Below are 22219 nucleotides of genomic sequence, written 5' to 3' on the forward strand. Positions count from 1 at the left end.
GCGTTTTGGGCACGCATGGGACCGCCGCGGGAGCGTGTTGTGTTATGTGCAGGAAAAACCGTAAGTTGCATCGGCTCACGAGGGAGCGTCTTTTTTTGCTGAAGCTGGTTGACTGGACCTGTGTTTTATATGCCGACGAAAGCGTATTGCTTGGTATTTTCTTTGCTGCACGAGTGTAACTGTGTAAGGTGGATTGAAGCATCGGAAGCTGCTTTTGCTGACATTCCAGGCTTCTGTTCTCGTATAAGAGCCACTCAAGGACCGCGGACCGTAGAACTGAAGTCCTACAACATAAAACAACCTGCCACTATTAACACAAATGTTAATTTTTCGCTTCATCTGTGAGATATTGGTGAATTTACCCATTGAATTTTTGCAACGGGAAGACTGCCGGATGTCCCGTGATGGTGAGATTTAATGTTACCGATATCTTTGAGGACTGTAATTTGCAAGGAATAAATACCTGCACTGGCTTTTTCAGTCAGGCGGGTAACAAGGACGACGCCTTCAGTGATGAGAGGGTAGCGGTTCACTGGCGGCCTGTAGGAAGACTGCCAGGAGGAGTCCTCTCCTCTGAAGACTGGAAACAGACCTTGCGGGCCTGTATAGTCCGGGTTGAGATATAGCCTTGGTCAGAAAACGCTCCTTTTCATATCTTCTTCTTATGCACGCTTGTTGCAAGCACGAGCTGGCCGAGTGGTATCTTCCTCTTCTTTGACCAAATAGCACGAACACCTGAAAAAAGGGAAGTTTAAAGTGCTACAGCTCTCTAAAATAGGATGAAGCAGACACTACTTTTTCTGGGATGCTAATTACCTCGGGCATAAAGTGATTTTATGATGGATAAAGGCTATGGTCAAATAAATGAAACAGGTTAGCTGATGTAATGAAGTCCAGGTGTGAACGATAATGCGGTCCCTGCGTCAGTAAAGCATATGACGACGGATTGTGGGGGAAGACACTAGCTGCCACCATCATCAACTTTACTGTTATCCACTTCCGACCGCGCTGGTCCTACTAGCTGTGCACGGTTCGCCATTGCACCATTCGCACTTCGCCATTCTCCCACACCTCACGGCTGCTTCGCTATTTGCGGTCCTCTATTCCGAATCTTCCCCCCCTTCGAGGCAAGCGCCAAGGGTTACGCCTTGAAACCAGTGTTCACGATTATATAGTTACCTCATGTAGATTCCTGTTATAGAATGATAATTCATTGCTTTTACCTTTTCTTTTTTTCAACTCCTGGTTTAAGACACAATTATCCAAATACTTCACTCCTTATTCATGACTGCTTTGTATTTGCAATGCACTTTACTATAGGATCGCGTCAAAAATATTCTGTAGTTCTTGCGCTCCCGACAAAGCGTATGTTCTAAACGTTACAATTTTCTTTTGTTCTGTAGTACTCACTACTATACTGGAGAGTTTTTCTTTAGTCCGTTTCTGTATTCGAATTATGCATTATTGTTTTATGAAAGTACAAAAACATCCTGATGCTACTACAGAAATTCCTGTTTTTACATCAGGGGAACTGTAAAAAAAATTGGCAGAGGCTTAGCTTGATTAAGCCCGGAAGGTTGCGAAAGCAATACCCGTGGCTAAGCCCAGGTTCAGCTAATATGTAGCTGGTGGCGAGACTGTGGTGAACTATGGCTATGAGTAATCACTCTGGCTATAGCATATGGTCATAATCGTTATTACAAGGTGCTACCTGGATATTCTATGTATAACTAGTAGCGAGGCAAGGAGTGCCGTGGCTGCAACGATGTACCTGGTTGTGGGTGAGGCTATGACAGAATGTACAGTCTTTGCCAAAAGTAACCAGGCTGCTCCGAAGGCTGGCGGAGCAAGCGCGCGGCCGTGTGGCGGCGTTGCGCTCGCTGTGGCTTATCGGTGCTCGTCAGTTCCGAGGGTACAATAGCTGACTTCACTTCGCACCCTCACTCTCGCCCGTTGGATAATAAAAACTAGGTGCGTATGATGTGCCGGCTGCGGTTTCATGTGTGCGAAGCTTGGTTGTGCCCAGCGAGGGCACTCAGTATAGCGACGGGGCTATTCGTTCCTCTCGGCAACTTCCCTGAAGCAGATATGTTGCGTTTCTCGCTATAACGTGCTTGTGTGCTATACGTGCTTGTGTTCTGTGATCCGCTGCTGAAACGCACCAGCAGTATTGCGCTTTCGTGCGTGTTTGATGCGCCTGTGCATTAAAGAATGATAACGCACCTCGAAATTTCAATATGGTTTCTCCAAGCTGCCTTGCGTAGCGCCACATTACGGGTCGTAACTCTGGTACAAAGATATGGGAAAGCTTGTGAACCCTTTCAAGCCACCTTATCTCTCTTTTAAGCTTGCAAACTTGTATTAGCCCCTTGGGGAGGCTGTTTAAAAATAAGTGCAATGATTGATTCTAACAATTTTTTGCATTTGCTTGTAGGTAAGTTTTGGTTTAAGTAAGGTACTAAAATGAAACCTTCTTCGCGCTTAGCCATTGTATGCACATGATTGCTTTCTCGTTCTCGGAACACTTATTTCGGGGCGACACTGTCTGGTAAACGTAGCACATATTCGTCCTAGAAACGAACAAGAGCTCACCCTGTCTACTATCACCTGCTTTTCTGTTTTCCGCAGTTGCCGAAAAGAGCGAATAGCCCCGTCGCTATACTGAGCGCCCTCGCTGGGCACAACCAGGCTTCGCACGCGTAAAACCGCAACCCGCACATCATACGCGCCTAGTTTTTATCATCCAACGGGCGAGAGTGAGGGTGCGAAGTTACGTCAGCTGTTGTACCCTTGGAGCTGACGAGCACCGATAAGCCACAGAGAGCGCAACGCCGCCACACGGCCGCGTGCTTGCTCCGCCAGCCTTCGGAGCAGCCTGGGGCCCGATCCTCGATATTCGCCTTCCCCTGGCGGCGCCATATTGTCTTTCTGATTGGCTCTGAAAAGAGTCACGTGCTTCAAACTTGTGGCGCGAAACCATCAGTTGAGGCAAGCACTTTTAGCGGTTACGTCAAAATGACGTAGCCGTGAAAATTGATTTCAACCGGAGCTATCCTTGTTGCCTGGATGACAAATACGAATGATTTTGGAGTGGAAGCAAAGTTACTGATGGTGGTTTGGAGAACACTTACGCTCGATTAACCAATGTGATGAAAATAATGGCATACTGGGAAGGAGCGGATGCTCAAATTTGATTGGCTGGAGCTATGTCACGTGAAACACGTGATACGCAGGCATATTTAGATTACGTCAAATTGACGCGTCATGACGTAACTGATGTGCCGCCATTACCGAAAATGCTGACGTTTGGCCGCCATAATTTCGCCGAGTGGCGAGGTGCCCGAATTATGCTAATGAGACTATGGCGACAGGCAAGCTGATTTATGCAGCCGTTAGCCTACCGTAGTTTCTTAGCTTGTTATTAAAAGTAAAAGGATAACTTTATATACACCTTGCATGGCTTTTAAACGCAATAGAAAGGCAAATAATGAGCGCGTATGAAATAAAGGACGCTTGAGACAATCTGTAATGGGGGCAGAAGCTTGCGGCCGCGTGACGGCGCTAACTGCTTTCTTATTTCAAACCCTTTCTTCCCATGGTAAGAAATCATTGGTCTGTGCGGTTATGATAACCCAGCAATGGCGGCGGCCATGGAGGGAGGCATGAAGGGAGGTACGCTTTCATTATAGTGAACTAGAATATATATTCTAGTTCACTATAGCTTACATGGAGGAAAGAAAGAACTTGTACGCTTATGAGTGGTCTTCGTGCCGTTCGTCGTCTGCAAGTAGTGATCGAGGATTTGCTGCAGCACAGCAATGCTGTCAAATTGTCTTGAAAGATAGCTCGTCAGTACAGTCAGATCAATCATCTGACGAGGAGTGTAGTGTGGCGGCTTTGCAAGCTCCGAGGCGAGAATTGTCCTGCGCTCGGAATGTTGAACTGTTGAGCTACTGGTGCTTCGGGTGTGATCGCCAGTGGTGAACGCCTCTGATGTTGGATGGCACGAAATGTATTCGTTCGGCCGAGCGACAAGCTCCCGGAATGTGTCGGGCTTCTCGATGGGTGTCGACCAGCAGGGCAACGCAGTCAATCTGCTGGAAATGGTGCAGCACGTCGAGCATCACAGAGGTAAGTGCAATAAGAAAACCTGTAAAGGTGACTGTTCATACAGCGTCATTCGCATTCAAGTTGTACGCAGGCGGGAAATGACTGAAGATTAAAGGAATACTCACAGGACGCATGCGGCGAATCCGATATTTTTAATCAGCACTTTGCGTTGCTTTTAGCTGCATATTTCTACGACGCATTATAATTTTCTTCAACTTCTCTACACTGCACGAACTTAAAAAAAAAAAAAAAAAAAAAAAAAAAAAACTGAGTGTGCTTGTAGTTGTCAAGATTTCTTGGTTAATGGTTTCGACGACCGAGGAAGGAAAAACAAGTGAAATCGCCTGATATAAGTCGTTCCCTTAATTGCAAAAAAAAGAAAGAAAAAGTTAGCCACAATACAATTTCCGCCACCAAGCCGTCTTTACCTGTTACGGAAATGGTTCACTTAGGTTTAGGTTTTGCACTGACCATTTCTTGCATTCATAGATTACACTTTACCGCAGCCTAGCTTGTAGCTTTGATGATTTTGAATGTTCCTGTGCCATGAGTGTTTGATATTTTATTTGCATATAATTTAGGCACTAAACATTTGCAGGTGATCGTGTGGACCTTGTGCAGCCGTTGCAGCACTTCCAATCCGAGTCATCATGTGGTCGAGAAGTCCTGGGGCCATATTCAACATCATTAACCTCTCTGCTAGGCTTGTATAATCTGGGAGGCCACGCCTTGTCCCTGGACGGCCACATCAGATGTGAAGTGCTATGCAGATGGACAGCTCTTTTTGAAGATCGTTACAGCTTGTAGTGTGTGCAGATCACATGACATTGACGCCACCTTCAAATGGTAATCGCAGCAGGAACATCAACAAGTACAAGGAAGAGGACGTGCAACATTTATATTAACTCGGACAGGAACAACTTGATCACCTGCACTTGAGATTTTCACTCGCTGTCATGATTTTGATATATGCCACAAGTGATCAATGTGCACATTCTTACTGCTTCATGTTCGATAGCATACTGCTGAAAAGCCGTCCAAGTCTTAATTTTTTCTGTGGTTTTGAGATATAACCATCTCTTTGGTGTACATTTTGTTGATAGCATGTGCAAGAACCAAGTTCAGCTTTGGGGTGGCGCAGTGGTTACGGCGCTCGACTATTGTTCCCAAAGACGCGGGATCGAATCCCGGCCTCGGCGGCCGCTTTTCGATGGAGGTGAAAAGCAAGGTGCCCATGTGCTGTGCGATGTTAGTGCACATTAGTGCGATGTTAGAACCCCAGGTGGTCGAAATTTCCGGAGCCCTCCACTACGACGTCTCTCATAGTCTGAGTCGCTTTGGGACGTTAAACCCCACAAACCAAACCAAACCTTTCCTTGGTGCTATAATTTTTTGTCTACCATCTGTAGACATACTGAGTGTATTCTACAAGTGCTGTGGCCCTTGCTGAGAGCTGTCATTCTTTGTTGTATACTTTGCTTTTTTGTGTTCTGCTTAAACTCAGTGTGCATTTTATTAAGTGCTTCATGTCAATGAAACACAGGAAGGTACAAAAACGTTCTCCTTCTACCTCCAGAAGTGCCATTCTGAGTAGGACATGCGGGCAGCAACAGTTCACAATTCACTTTGGTGTTTGTGGCAAGCAGGCAGCCTGCGATGTACTACTTCAGTGAGAATATTTGACATACGTGCACCCTGGTGGATGTGTCTGCAGTCGTTTACCATAGCAGAGTCCATTTCGTTACACCTATCTTGTGTGCTACTAGGGTGAAATGTGAGGTGCCCACTGTGTTTTTCCACAAACTGCAGAGTGAAGCGAGCTGTGCTTCTTTGTATTTGGTTGCCTTTATGCTTGTTTTCTATTGCTTCCTTCATATGCTGAATGTAGATGAACAGCAATCAACTAGTTTTCCCAAGGATAATTTGTGCATCTATTTGGTGGTCATTGTCTTTCATTGTTGTATGCACGGAAAATGAGGCCCCCGCCAACTTGTCAACCCATTTTGGCAATTTTAGATTCCACTTTTGCAAAATTTGCCAGTTTCATTTTGCACTGCAATTACTGATGCTTTGTAGTGATGTTAATCAAGATCCCAGATAACCTGTTTAACCTCTGCATCATTTGTGTGGCTCGGCGATCAATGAACATTTTTGTATTCTTCAGTTTTTTCACAAAGGCAACTATTGACTTCTCTGTTTTGTAACTAGGTGATATTGATGTGCATGTGCACCCACTGGCAAAAGTTCTTGAAGGTGGCTTCGCAGGGGAAAGAATGCATTCATTTGTGTACGGGATAAATTGCTTGACATTTCATGTTTCACTATATAACTCATAGTCACAATAATGATGCACAAGCGCAGGAGTGAAATAAAAACTTTTTGATAAGATTGTCCTTCATAAATTTTTGACTGCAGCTCTACAAAATGCTTTGCTCCTTTTGTGCATTGCTACATATCTTGTTCCATAAAATACCTCCCTCCATGATAGCGTTGTGTGTAGTCCTTCCATACCTCTATTATGAGGCTGCTATCTGGGCCATTTGCTTCTTGACACATTCTTGCTGCTGCCACATGCCCTCCGGCACTCACATATGTTAAAAGAGGGTTGGTAAAGCTCACATATTCATGCTCTAAGCCACTGGAGACTGGCTTCATCACTCGAGATGTTTATCGAATGATTGCAGCTGTGTATAACTGCTTCATTACTTTTTTTCTGTTAGTTGCTTTTGTAGCCTTCATTGTTCTTTGTGAGCTTTAAATTGAGAATTTTAAGGAAGGGGCACAAATTTTATGCCAATCACTTTCATTTCATTTATGTAGAAGCACTTTCAAGGAAACTTGTGTTTCATCATCACTTTTCAACATTTTGTACCATTGTGCTAGTACTGAGTTGTATAACTTTTTGCTCTCATAAGTGACAGCTGCGCTAGTTTCACTTACACCTATCCTATTGTCGCATGTGTTTTCTATGTTATCTAGTATCCCTATGCTTTCCTATTATATCAGCTTCAGCAATCCTCTCTGCATTTAACCCTCAGAATGTGCTGCATATTTTGCACGTCTGCTATGTGTACAGCCTAAATTGAACACCACAATATATTCTTAAGATTGCATTCAAAAGATAACTTCCTGAAGGTACAATCCTATTGAACACAGTAGACGTCATACTATCCATAAGTGAGCCATTCTTTTTCGTGATGTATTGAAGAATTTGTGAACAAAGCGATTTCATTTTATCTTGACCACATTCATCTGTTGTTTCTGTGGTACAGCCTCTGCCACAGCTGCATCTATAACTCGGCTGTTGACACTGTGGTCAAATGTCTTGCGAGCCAGCAGAGCCTAATGTAGCGTTGATGTTCAGCTATTGGCTTCTTGCTTTTTTTTTTTTGATGCAGCAACGTTAAAGCCTCTTTTCTGCACAAAACGCGACGTTGTGAGTGGAAAATCTTGGGCACATTTCAGACAGGTGACATGGCCGAGTACTCAGTGTGATGTCTCTGGCTTCACCTTTGAGATGAATGTGTGAGGTGATAAACCTTGCAGGATCTTTGGGTAATAAGACAGGCAACCCTTAGGCCATGGAAACGCATCCGTACAGCTTGGTTAGAGTGGGCTTTATAGGTATCTAGACAAGTGGTCTTCCACATAATTGGATAACTTACAGGTATATGCTACTGATATGTATCATAGAATAAATACTAGATGTTAGCAGTAGCAAAGTCGATTCACACGAATGAGAGTCTGCAGACAGGAGCCATAAAAGCTGTTGTGTCATAGCGGTAAATGCTGAGCTTGCGTGTCCCCACAATTGTTTTTAGAGCATGAAGTTTTCAAGTGCTGTGCTGGTTTGCCTGATAGCCGTCACACTGAGTGACTTGCTGAAATAATGCTTAAGGCTTGTCTTCCTGAGCCAAACATTTCTCCTTTTTGGTAGACTGCATAAAGGGAACATTCTAGGTGTGGCAGGCATTTATGCACAGATAAAATCATTCTTACACACACTATAACTACCTTTGCCCTGTCCATAACAGAATCAGGGAATACTTGCTCTGTCCCAGGTGCCGACTACCATTTAAATGACGTTGAGTTCCATAATCTTTGATACTGGTAATACTGCGGAACGCATAGCATCCCTTGACTGCAGTTGCAGCCTAGTGGTTTGAGCATTTGGGGACCAATCCTCAGTGGTGTTGGGTACTCATTGGTAAAACAGTGGGTGCTTGCTTTGCTGGTGTTGGGGTTATCTTGGGCCAAACACTTGGAGAATGGGTTTTTGACCCTATCTTGTGTTCCCTTGCTTTGTATAACTAATTTCTCTTCTTTGGTCTCCAAGGCCGTGCCACCTTTCAGATATGGCGATGAGCTGTACAAGTACAACAATACTGTAATTACTTGAATGTGTGACAGCCTTTCATTTTAGGCTGTGTATTGTAGAGTGTGCAGTGCTGTAAATAAATTTTGTATTGTTTTGTATATTGTAATTTTCAGTTTTCTTATAAGCAAGGCTTCATGTCAGGTGCATGTAAAAAAAAATGCCAAAAAGTACCGAAAGCAAATGATACACCAATTGTTAGTCAACGACGAGCTGTTTAAAGCTACAGGGAATGTGTTACGTGAGTAGCAGGTCTCTTAAAGTGTGCATGTTTTACCAAAATAAAGGACAGAAGCTATACTGCAACCTGTTGGAAGAACCATGCATACAAGACGCACTAGCTGCAAATCATACGCTCATTTAAATCACGTTTAGTTTTCCAATGATATGCAATCAGAATGTCGAAAAAGTAAATTTCATGCTTTATTCCCATATTTATGCCCGTATTCAGGTGAGGTTCATTTGAGCATGTTTTTGAGTCAGAGTGTAGAGAGTGGATGTTAGACAGTTGCACGTTGGACATTATGCATTGCTGGAAGAGCACACAGGGGATGGCACAGCCAATACAAATCATACAGTATTATCACCTGGCATTAATGAACCTTTGCCAAAAAATCCAGAACACCACCCTGATGTGCTGCAGGCCACATTGCTGCAGGCCTTGCAATTCATGCCTCTTTTTGTCGAATATTGTTCCTGTGCATGCTTCTGTTTTTCTTTTTTGTTGCTGTTACTTTTTACTTACGGTGTCTTTAAAGTCACGCTTGCTTTCCCCTTTGGCTCCCTTGCTTCACTCAGAGACAGGTTCGGGCTTTGTGTATATAGCATGTGCACTGGTTAATGTGTGCATGAATGCTACATTCAATTGACAATTGCTTCAAGAAAATGGTTTCCGTACTGCATCTAGCTCATTGTAATTAGGCATCATATATCATATTCACTCTTCATGTCTGTTCCTTCACTTCCTGATCGTCAAATAGTATATGTGAAGGCATATCTCTAGCCGACCTCATCACCCTTCTCTCCTCTGAGGAATCATGCTGCACTGAAAGAAAGTGCCGGATGCTATTGCAAGTGCAAAACTGGTAAACAGTAGCAAAGGAACTAGGCTGTACCTGACAAATTTTGTTTCTCTTGTGACATTGTGGTGTGATGTGCACCTGCATCAGACGAGCAGTGTTGCTACTTTTATAAAATGTTTTTATGCAACATGCTCAGAAACCAAGCAGAATAATACCGACAGCTTTTTTTTTTATTATTATTATTTTAACGAGGCATCTGCCACAACAGAGTGACACACTCTGCATGCGGTGAAATGTGCATACAGCGTGCTATGTCTAATTCAGGGCACATTAAATGCCATCAGCGTGAAAGCTAACCTGTTGCTGCCAGTGGGCATCTGGATACACTTTTCATTGCATTTTCATTGCTGCCAGAAAATCTTATCTGCTTATTTTTGCGGCTGCGTGAAAACGTCCCCGCCTCGATGGCTCAGTAATGATTATAGACGCTCGGCTCTCTGACCCGCAATATGTGCGTAGCCCAGCTACGACGATCGCATTTCGATGGAATTAACACGCTAAAGGTGGTCCGATGTCAGCGCATGCTAAGATCGCCAGATATATGGCCTAATCGAGCTCTCCACTATGCGTGTTTTCACCAGTCGGGCCGATATCTGCACGCTACGCCACAGAAGCCGACACGTATACCCGGCCGTAGCAGACTTGCTAACATGATGGAAACGGTGGGCTGCCGCAGGCAGTTTCCAACGACAGTGATACCCTGAGAAGGCCAGCGTTGTCGTCGGATAGGTGCGTCTCTTCTCTAGAGGCAACTGCAGCCCGAAAATCTGTTGGGCGCTTCCAATTCTCAGTCGTAAACAAATTCTTTAATCCTGATACTCGCCGATTTCTCTGCGCGACTAAGTCCATAAATGAAACACGGACAGCTAGCAACATGCAGGCATCTCAAGTGAGGCATCGCTCACACTTGACGACCGGCTGTTTGTGGGGTTTGCGTCGAGTACCGCCGTTCGCTCAGCCTAGCTGCTGGTGGACGTCCGACAGCGTGTGTACTATGATGCACTGTGGTCGCAACTACCGTTACTATAATAGTACAGTACAGCCGCAATGTATACGTAAGTATCTCACTATCTCCTCAGCCTTGCCCTGCCGCGCGACGCGTGTATGCAGCGTAAACACTGTTCGCACCGACCCTTCAGCTTCTTGGCATCGCAGCGTTGGCATTTTTGTAATCGGCGCCAAGTAGCAGACGACGGCGTTATTTTTTGTAACTTTTTTCCTTGTTTTTTAAATTTCGTCATCAATTTCTGTTTATACGCGTTTTAGCACCGCCCCAATATTTACGTCACGGGTACGTCACAACATGGCCGAAAAGGCGAATATCGAGGATCGGGCCCCCGGTTGCACCAAGCTTCTAGCCATGGAGGAAGAAAAAAACTAGGAGGGAGCGCGCGCAGCCTCCGCAAGCCAACCTCCTCTGACGCCGCTCCCTTCTCTCTCTTGCGCGCAATGATTCTTGGGAATTTAGCCAACATAGTTGCCAGACTCAAAAGCAGCAGGGTACATGGTATTTTTTAGTGACTTTGGATGTCCCCGCGGAAAGCCTACCGAAGTGGTCTGCCGAAAGTTGCGCGTCGCGTCGTAACACATAAGTTACTTTGTTTACAATTGTTGTATTGTACTCCGTGTTTATAGACACACTAGTGAGAACTCCAGGTGGTCTTTTCATGTTTAGTTTCGTTAGGGAGACTACGAATTCGACATAATGTTGCATGCCTGGGGAACTGGCTTCAGCTTAACAATGTGCATTTGAGGTCTGCATTTCCTAAATGAATCAAACGATTTTCGTCTCGAACCATACATGCACATGCCCTGACAAACAAACGTTTCGTTTCTCGAGGAGTGCGCATAACAGGATACTCACCGTTGGAGCGACAGCCCCGAGAGGTATATCCGTGTAGTTCTCGCATCCCGGCACGCAGCATTTCATATATGGCAGTACTTTTCGTTGGGCTAGTTGGTTTGATTCCGTGCTTGCGGGACACAGCGCACAAAGACAGAGCACAAGAACACAGTGGACGACAGGACGAAGCGATGATCAGCGCTTCGTCCCCTCGTCCTTCTTGTTCTCGCGTGCTTCGTCTGATCGCCGAGCCCCGCAAGCATTTCATATGGCGCAGCTGAGAGAACCCAGCCATACTTCGCGAAATACACGGGTGCAATGCGCGGCGGCGGCAGCCCCCACGGTATCAGCCCGTCTAAAAGTCCAAAGTTCCATCTACCGCCTGCTCGCAGCGCGCGCCTCAGGTTTCTAGTGCAGGCGTCGCGTAGCGAAGGCCACGCGAAGGCATTCCTTCAGAGCAAAGCGTGCGAAACCGCAACCGAAACCAGCTACCGGCTACCGCTTGCCGTATCACGTGACGGCTAATTTCCCATGATTCTTTCCATTATATTTTTTATGACTAGGCTTCACTTTTCCGCCGCGGCACTCCCTCCTAGTTTTTTTCTTCCTCCATGCTTCTAGCTTATTCCAACCGGGTCGCAGCAACGCCGGTCTAGCAAGACTGCTTCGTAGACGTCTACGTAGACGTCTACAGGTTCGCGTATTGGAACGCGTCTACCACCAGACCTTCGTTATAGTGTTTTAGAATTGAGAAGTGTGCCGTCTGCCGCCGGCGAGCTGGTCGTTTCAGCGATGACAGGAGAGAGGGCGCTGTGTGCAGGAGGAGCGCAGTGAGCGCGGAGCAGACAGCTGGGTGAACCGCCTTCGTCACCGCTAGCTCAATCGGACTCCGAAGGCGTGTAGCAATAAATTGTGCCGCTTTAGCTCCCACACTCTTGTCTAAATGTAACAAAACAACTAGTTCCCTATAAAATAAGCGGCCGTCGTCAGGGAACGGCAATACAAATACAGGCAATGTAAGATACAGATAGCCGACGAACTGACAAGCAACGGCAAGATATATTTCCTGAACGTATTGGGTGCTTTATTTCTCGAGCACAAGCGGGAGGTTCAATGACGAATGTCTAACGTATTTCTATGATCATGTAAATTTTTAATATTGGATGCGCCGGTTTATGCGGGCTAGACTGAAGTCTTCCATCGACGCTCGCACGTACTGAAAACGCAGTGAATGGTGTTTTAGGCTAGGCTAGCGTACTTTTTGCGCCACATGTAAATAGAGGTATGCGAAGATTGCTTGAAGACAGAAATTATGCCAGCGCTTACTGATGACTTTATTTAAATGTGGGCTAATACATATGAACATGGCAGCTCCTACTCAAAACGAAATGAATGAATGAGAGCACGTAGCAATGAACGAAACCACATAATGGACGACGTGAAAAAAAACATCGCGACTTAGTGCAAGAATATGGTAAAACGTATAAAACTGTACAGATCAAACTGTATGAGAATATTAATGAACTGTACTAGGCCGTGAATAAATTAAGCTGCTAAATTTGAAAACACACAAGAGAAAGGCAGAATGATTAAAGTCCTCAAACACGATTACTTGCACCTCCTCAGCTTTAGGTGCTTTACCTGCTCTGCTTTAGAGGTCTGCTCTTGGTTTAGCGACTTGACATAAAAACGCAATCGCATCGAGGACGTAGAACTTCACTATGTTAAGTGTCATTTCTTTGTCATATGAGTAGGGCAACCAAACTTGGAAACCTCTGCGCTTTGCAAAAACAAAGCAAATTCACGCATGCTATTTGCGTTAATCTTTCTTGAACCAAAAAAAAAAAAAAACCGCGAAAGACTCTTCCAGCGTGTGCACGAGCTTTGCAAGCTCCGAGGACGGATAAAGAAGACCTCCGTGGTCGAAGTTTGAGATAATTTGATTTTCTTCTTTTTGTGCCGCGCACTATTTGCTTGAAATGAGATAAGCGGAGCAAGTACTGCATTTTGACTTCTTCATGAACTTTCTAGTGACATATCCTGCAATATAAGCTATGAGACGGCTAGAACTGTGCCTAGTGACGTATGGTCATCTGAAGGAAGGGAATTCAAACTAGTAGCTTCGACGTCCTCGAGCCTTCCCTCGTCAACCAAACGGTCAAGCTCATCAATAGGATTTGAAAGAAGCCTTGTACAGCTAATTCCAAGTAAGGCATTTACAGTTTCAGCATTGCAACTTCCGGTCTTTGGGGGCTTCGCTAAGTTGTAAAATGCCAGGGCATTAACTGTCACTAAAAATTGAGCTGGCGTGGGATGATCGTTGCAGCCATTAAATTGCCTCACGATGCCGAAGAGGTTTTCTAGTTTGTCTTGGCTTATTCTCGATGTGATAATGTATGTAAAACCGCGTTTTGTAGATAAGTAGTCACGAGGTCGACTGTGGACTGCAAAGTTACCCGAAGGCCTCCCGCGGTGCTGTTGCTTAGGAAACCATACTTTGAGTCAACCATGCTTTGAGTGTATTTCGAGAAGGGAACGGTTCGAATAGGAAAGGCAGCAGAAAGAGCGCGCAATGAGAAAGAAGAAAGAACGAAAGGAAGTAAAAGAGCATTCAGTAAAAGAAGGGAGACGGACGGAACTGTTACTGTGCTCTCTGCAAACATGTGTTTTCCTGCTTGACCAATCATCTCTGTTCGCTCAACAACGCGCCATAGTACAACAGCCAGAGAAGCAACGCGATGCAACAAAATTCACGCAGGAAACGAGCCGCAGAAGCAGACGCCCCAAGCGTTTCCTCTGCGGCGCGCGCGCTTGTGATGCGCTCCTACGGCTGACAGCGCCACCTACGCTTTTCATCGCTCCGGCGACCACGTCGCTCCCATTGCCGCGCGCCGAAGACGGCACACTTCCCAATTCTAGAACACTATATCTTCGTTATTGGAATGCTCCGTCGCTTTTGCGCATGCGCTAGCTGAAAGAAGTGAGGAGGAATAACTTGCCGGATGTGGCGTAAAACTTGTTTTATGTTTTGTTTGTCTGCCACTTCTCGTCGCTGTTTCTAGCGATAGGCCGGTCGCTGGTGTCGCCGGCTCCGTGATCGCTCGCAAGCCGGACTTGGCTGTGGCGATGGTGGCGGACTGTTCTTGGCATCGTAGTTTGAACGTATGAATATCGTAGCCGAGTGGCCGTGTGTGGCCGTGTTCCTTTCCACTTGTTATAATACTCCTTGAGCTTCGGCCTCGCGTACTGCTGTTCGTCAAGCGGCATGCTGTGATATTCCCATGCGTTCTCTTAGTTACAGACAGCACCGTCTCCGACCTGTGGACTCTGCGACGCTAGTTCTGCAATGCATGTCAGCCCGCCCTTGTCGATGGAACATGCCTGCAGTATGTTGCAAGTAACTGGTGTGGTCAGCATTCCATGTACTTACTTGCATTTCCCGAAATTTATACGAGTCACTGCCTTTGGATCAGCCTGTAGTATGTATACAATTCGGACTGAGGTTTACAGCGCAAGCAGCGCAACACATGGGATGCGAAAAACTCGTCTCCGATCGAGTACTTGAATGGAATCTCGCTGTAATTTTTATCGTTGTCCTCGACTTCGACACCACTATTCAGCAGCAGTGGTAAACTTTAATCACCTCGAAAGTTTTCTTCAAGTTTTGTTAAACCAGTATAAAAAGGCCGGTGGGAGCCTGTAATCTGTACGAAATTGCCTCTCTATCCTGGATTTCAAGAGGTCGGTTAGTGTATCCGCAGGGCAATGTTTTGCCATTTTCGTTGCCTTTATCGGATGTACAAACAGGAATTCGGTGTCCAATTGATGCAGGCAGCTTGGCACAGCTAATCTATTATGAAGCTCCGGTGCGATAGCCTGCCCGGGACTAACCGGGAAATAGAACCTCAACCGGGAAGGCCAGCTATTCATCACAGCTCTCAAGCGACTCACTGCCCGCCTACTGGGCTAGTCATGCAACCGTGGAACCCAGGTATATGTTCAAGTAAACTTCTGTGCTTAGGAGTGCCGGGAGGTAGACTGCCCGCGCAAAGAAAAAATGCTCTCCACATCTCCCGACGCAGTCCTGCCTCTAGTTTTGCTCGTAAAGTTGACGGCTCGAAGCGCAAGCTGTGAAAGTCCTGGTATTTTTGCACAGTACTTATCTTCCAGCTGCTCTATCTCTAGACAGTTCTTGTATCGAATTCCTGTATTTTTTTTTTTTTTTTTTTGTCTCAGAAAACATCCCACGACGTCCTATTCGATCGATGTTATTTCTACCTGCCCTGTTGTGCTTATCATTGTAGACAAGCATGTAGACTAGTGTCAAAACAATAAATAAACAGTGCTGCGTCCGTGATTCCATCATTGTCCAGCCATTGCCCTTGCGACTAGTTACAGCATGCACCAAAAACAAAGTTTGCAAAGTAATTATTTCCTCTGCCTTAGGAAAAAACAGGCCAGCTGTGAAAACTGCAAAGATATGGACTGATATCCCTTCGTATTGTTTCACACAATCATGCTAATGATGTGTTGTATTTTCAAAGACCTGCTTGCCAGCGCAAGAGGAACATTTATTGCGGACTGCATATTGGTTGTGTTGTGTCAAAATACACACATGCATCTCGATTTTAGGACATTCAATACGCTCGGGTGGTTACAAAATACCCCAGTTGTCAAGATAGCCAACTGCAGCTATGGGATAAAAAAGGTATAGGGACATAAATCATTGCAAGAGTAACAAAACTGCGTAAATTTGCACTGTTAAAAATATTAAACACTACACAGCGAAAGTAGTTTTGCTAGAACCATTGCTGTGACTGACATGGCAAACAGTGCTTGTTGCCTTTAGTGATGTGTTAAACACAAGGCCTGCATGGAGATTTTAATTCTTTCAGGTAGGCAGAGTTATGTCTTGTTTTTGTTGTGTTATCATACATGCAGGCCAAGGTAATGCCATATGGCCCTTGGTTCCAACACTGCAATTCTGAAAAAGAGACTGCCAACACAGGTCTGATGTACACCGTCCCACTGCTGACCGTGTATGTTCCTAAGTGATGTCCAAGTCTTGGGCAGACACTAATCGACGCAGCTCACAAAGCAACATTCCTGCCAAGGTGGTTGCCTACCATAAAACCCACATGCCATAGCTGCCATTCATGGCAGCCCAGAAGTAATGAAGTGCTGACGAAACTCATTTCAGATGTTCAGTGAGTTTACACAAGAGGGAGTTGTTAATATGGTTAGTCATCCAGTGAAATTTACACTATTTATTTTGTTAAACAAAGCTCCTTTTGTGAAGTGAAACAAGCTCCTAGTAGCCACAGGCAAAAAGTAGGCAAATGGTAATACATATTTAAATACGTATTGTGAATTGTGTTTTATTGTCGGATTCCTTTGAAGGGACACTAAGGAGGATGGAAAGCAGTTTTCTTGTATCGGTAAGATACAGTGTTCTAATCTTAAAGAGACCACACGTGTTGCTTTGGGACATTAAACCCCACAAACCATTAAAGAGACCACTTAAAATGAAAGCAGAAACAGAACAAAGATGCTGCCATTGCCGGCTTTTATCAGCTGGGAGGCGTCTTCCACGTGCACCTGCTATCCTGCCGCTATCTGCACCGAGAAGCTACGCTTGCCTATGGTATCACCGTCCCCTCCCGTCAACTGCTGCGTCATCAATGGACAGCCAAGTTTAACCACCGTAGCGCCCCCCTGGGACCAATCTAAAGTGACGTCACCTTACGACAGCTCACCGATGGGTATAAAACAACCGTGGATGCCGCATCGAACCAGTGGGCCTGGCAGCAGCCGTGCAGGCAACATGCTTAGCAACCCTTTTTGCTTCATGATCCAGGTCGTGGCTTTTATCAGCTGGGAGGCGTCTTCCACGTGCACCTGCTATCCTGCCGCTATCTGCACCGAGAAGCTACGCTTGCCTATGGTATCACCGTCCCCTCCCGTCAACTGCTGCGTCATCAATGGACAGCCAAGTTTAACCACCGTAGCGCCCCCCTGGGACCAATCTAAAGTGACGTCACCTTACGACAGCTCACCGATGGGTATAAAACAACCGTGGATGCCGCATCGAACCAGTGGGCCTGGCAGCAGCCGTGCAGGCAACATGCTTAGCAACCCTTTTTGCTTCATGATCCAGGTCGTGGCTTTTATCAGCTGGGAGGCGTCTTCCACGTGCACCTGCTATCCTGCCGCTATCTGCACCGAGAAGCTACGCTTGCCTATGGTATCACCGTCCCCTCCCGTCAACTGCTGCGTCATCAATGGACAGCCAAGTTTAACCACCGTAGCGCCCCCCTGGGACCAATCTAAAGTGACGTCACCTTACGACAGCTCACCGATGGGTATAAAACAACCGTGGATGCCGCATCGAACCAGTGGGCCTGGCAGCAGCCGTGCAGGCAACATGCTTAGCAACCCTTTTTGCTTCATGATCCAGGTCAGTAGGTACTTACCGGTCAAATGTTATCGTAATGACAACAGATTTTTGCTGCTGCTGCCTTGCCCACCATGTGTGAAATACCTTGTTACATGTGTTCGTTCGATTCCTTTTGACCTGTTCGCTTGTGGGGACATAGAATCTAATCCTGGCCCTAGTGAAAAAGAAATGCTAGAACAGTTGCTAGCTGGTCAAAACGCAATGCAGTTAGCTATCCAGGATATACAAACCACCCAGAAAGACATAGTGTATAAAATCTCTTCTTTAACGGAACGTGTCGATGGTGTGGAACGACAGGTTAACGCATTTAGTATGGTAACTGCTCAAGTAAAAGATATGGAAGAAAATATGAACGGAATTGAATCTGCACTAGCTTCCCTAACAAGTAAAATAGATAACTTGGAAAATTTTAGTCGCAGGAATAATCTAATTATTTATGGAATAAAAGAACCTTGCACCGAAACACCTCAAGAACTCCTGAACACAGTGGGTGTGCTTTTCGAAACTAAGCTAGAGATAAAAGCATCAAGCATTGAAAGATGTCACCGACTTGGGCGAAAAAACGATGCAAATCAAGACCGACCTGTAATTTTGAAATTCCTCGATCATCGTGAAAAGATGTCGGTATTAGCGGCTGCACACAAGCTGAAGGGCTCTAATGAGTCTATTTCAGAAGATTTCTCGCTTAGAATTCGTGAAAAGCGCAAAAACCTGTGGAAGAGCTCAGAAAAAGAAAGGGGCGATAAAGCAAAAGTAAAGCTAGTTTACGACAAGCTCAGTGTAAATGGTGTGCTTTATTACTGGGATGATGTAAAGGGCATGCGAGTCAAAGTAAAGAAAAATGGCAGTTTGACGGAATATGCGTGACACTCGCGTACTGAAAATCCTGAACGTGAACTGTAGGAGCGTTGTTAATAAATGCACAGAATTAGAAGGACTCTTGGAAGCCTGTGACCCGAACATTGCTATATTAACGGAGACATGGTTAAGCAAAAGCGTTTACGATAGCGAATTTGTGCCTCGCGGTTACTATATCCATAGAAAAGATCGTGGTAGCAAAGGGGGTGGGGTGGGTGTCCTTTTCAAAGCCTGTCTAACGATGGCAAGAATGCCCGACATACAAAACGTCGAGGGAATATTCTGCAAAGCCTATCATGACAACATTAGGTATATTATAGGTGCTATTTATAGGCCACCTAACTCTTCCCCTGAAGTACTAGATGGTCTTAGAAACTATATGATTGAACATGTGAAGCCTGGTGATCGGATTATTTTGGCCGGAGATTTTAACCTGCCATACGTAGACTGGCTTTCCTTCTCACAAAATGTTCGGGGAGATAAATGTGGCGAAATGATGATAGACATAGCGTTTGAGTTTGATCTACTTCAAGTCGTTGAAAATTTTACGAGAATAACAACTAACTCGAGATCAATACTCGATATATTCTTCATAAGTGGAGCAATTGGAACAAACAGCACCTGTGAAGTTCTCCCTGGTATTTCAGATCACCAGGCTGTGTTATTAACGCTTTCCGATGTCTCTCTACGTAAGCAGCCTATGAAAATATCCGTGCCCAATTTCTCGCGTGCAGATGATGTGTCAATAATAGATATGCTATCTTTTGAGTTTGAGTCCTTTTTGAACAGCACCGATGATATTCATGTTTTGTGGGAAAGATTTAAGTGCCTCATAAACCATTGCATTGATCGTTTTGTTCCTCAAATTTTGAAAAAGAAAAGTCGGAACCCTTGGATTTCTCGTGGGACTTTGCAACTGAAAAGGCAACTTAAGCGTTTAAAGCATAAGAAAGGTACTGCTAAGGATCTACCTGCACTACTGAAGAAAATTTCTGAAATTTCTTTTCAGCTAAAGGCACAAGTAGCTTTTGACAAACATCAATACTATGGTGTAAAACTTCCCAATTTCATTTCATCGTCCCCCGAGAGATTCTGGAGGCTGATTACACCTACATGTAGAACGAATGAAGTGTTTGAAATTAATGGTGTTGAATGTGAAGATGGTTGTCAAATTGCAAGTGCTTTTAATTCCCATTTCAAGTCTGTTTTCACTAAAGACAATGGCATTCTATCAAACTTCTATAATTCATATCCACCAATACATGACATTAACATCACTGAACAAGGCATACTCAATCTACTTTTAAATCTAGAGGTTAAAAAATCACCCGGGCCAGATGGCATTCCCAATGAATTTCTGAAACGTTATGCCCCCTGGACTTCAAAGTATTTATGTGCTTTGTTCTCTAAGTCTTTGTGTGACAGTCAAGTTCCAAGAGACTGGAGAACAGCAAAAATAAAGCCTCTCCATAAGAGTGGTAAGAAAAATCAAATTACAAATTACCGCCCCATTTCATTAACTTCAACATCATGTAAGCTTCTTGAGCATATAATACACAAACATATTTCTGAATTTCTTGACAAGAACAACATTCTATCAAGCGCTCAACATGGTTTCAGAAGAGGTTTTTCCACGTCCACACAGTTAGCTATTACCGTACATGATTTCGCAGCTACAATAAATTCAGGTAAACAAATCGATGCAATCTTTATGGACTTTGCAAAAGCTTTTGACAAAGTTTCACATAAAAAGTTACTATTTAAGTTAGATAAAATATTAGCAAACCCACAGCTCATTAATTGGATCTCTTGCTATCTTTCGAACAGACAACAATATGTTTCTTTTAAGAATCAGAGTTCTTCTAAGGTTTCAGTTGACTCCGGCGTGCCGCAAGGCTCTGTTATTGGACCTCTTTTATTCTTGATTTTTCTCAATGATATTACAAATAAAATTGATGTTAAGATTAACCTGTATGCCGACGATTGCGTCATTTATTCTGAAATTAACAGCGCTAATGATCAGTTAAAGCTAAATGAATCATTTCAAAGAGCTGTTTCATGGTGTGAAGAATGGCAAATGGAGGTTAATTTTGAGAAAACAGTATTTATGAAAATAACCCATAAAAGGAACCCTCTTCATTTCAGGTATTCAGCCCGGAATATTTTTCTATCTGAAGTTGAGCAGTTTAAATACCTCGGTCTTTGGATTTCAAAAGATCTTAGCTGGACAAATCATATTAAATACGTAGAAAGTAATGCTAATCAAAAACTCTTTTTTCTAAGACGAGCATTAAAACTATCCACACCCGCTGTCCGGTTAATGGCTTATAAAACCATTGTCCTTCCAAGCATAGAATACGCCTCTATTATCTGGTATCCCTATACACAAAAACACACCAATATGATTGAAAATTTGCAGAAGAGGGCAGTCCGTTTTATTTACAATAGCTTTGGGCGCACCTCAATGACAACACTTTTAGCAAAGGCCAAACTTCCTTCTCTTACCGAAAGGAACAGAGCACTGCGCCTAAAATTTCTATTTCAGTTGATAAAGGGTGATTACAAAGTTGACGTGTCACATATAATTTCTTTCTCTACAGGATATGCCACAAGACAAAGACACGCCCTAACAATAGCTCCTTATTCCACTCGCAATAACTGCTTCAAATATTCTTTCTTTCCCAGGACTATCACCGAATGGAATAAATTAGACAATGACACTGTTTCACAGCCATCTGTAAACTTATTTTGTTCACGCCTTAATCTGTCCGGTTTTGTGTAATCATTACAACCATCTGTTTTGCCATGACTTACTTTGTTTGTTGTTTCCGCCTCTTATTGAACTTTGTATTCTTGTTGTTGTTGCCTATGTTATTGTCTATAAGGATGTATCCCACCCTGCTAAAATCCCGCATGGGATTGCAGTATTCATAAATAAATAAATAAATAAATAAAGTAAAATGCATGCTTCCACACAGAAGTTTTGGTTCAGATTACTGCAAGATATATTGTGTCATGATCCACTCTAATGTGGCAGTGACACGTCCTTTTCAGCAAGGTCATCATGAATCGACTCATGGGAAAGGCTTCCAATTTAAATTTTCTCACCAATAAATACTATATGCCACGATTGCTGCCAGACAACACAGCCATAATGAGAGAAATAATCAAATATTTACTGAGACCAATGACTCAATGGAGTTGTACTCAGTGTCCCTTTAATAGGGTGCACTGAAGCATTCAAGCAAAGTATGCACTGATGGATGTAAGAAAATATTCTGAGGTAACACAATCTTTGCTCCAACAGAAGACTGACAAATTCACCACAAAGAGGGAAAACAGCTGCCCAGGTACACTGGTACAGCATATACAGCAATCGCAATAATTAGCAGACATGCATTTCACAGAATGTCACGAAATGTGTTCGCTATTTTAAATGTAATGGCATTAAATGTGCAAGCATATTTTGCAGATTGCAGATTTATTTGTTGCTT

The 22219-nt window shown here is 44.2% G+C and overlaps 2 protein-coding genes across 2 annotated transcripts; both read left to right on the forward strand.

Annotated features, from left to right (window-relative positions):
• The first annotated feature begins 2912 nt into the window (after positions 1-2912).
• On the forward strand, positions 2913-8791 carry LOC146181236 (uncharacterized). The gene is made up of 2 exons (XM_084576305.1): positions 2913-4131; positions 4709-8791. Exons 1-2 carry the CDS (start codon positions 4011-4013, stop codon positions 4915-4917), a joined length of 330 nt encoding a protein of 109 aa, XP_084432431.1. The 5' UTR covers positions 2913-4010; the 3' UTR covers positions 4918-8791.
• An 8167-nt stretch (positions 8792-16958) lies between these two features.
• On the forward strand, positions 16959-21674 carry LOC146181237 (uncharacterized). The gene is made up of 2 exons (XM_084575731.1): positions 16959-17867; positions 21326-21674. The coding sequence occupies exons 1-2, from the start codon at positions 16959-16961 to the stop codon at positions 21353-21355; spliced, it is 939 nt and encodes a 312-aa protein (XP_084431857.1). The 3' UTR covers positions 21356-21674.
• The last annotated feature ends 545 nt before the right edge of the window (positions 21675-22219 follow it).

The sequence above is a fragment of the Amblyomma maculatum genome, chromosome 8, assembly GCF_055883805.1.
Source record: "Amblyomma maculatum isolate TAMU_Amacu chromosome 8, ASM5588380v1, whole genome shotgun sequence".
Taxonomy (NCBI): domain Eukaryota; kingdom Metazoa; phylum Arthropoda; class Arachnida; order Ixodida; family Ixodidae; genus Amblyomma; species Amblyomma maculatum.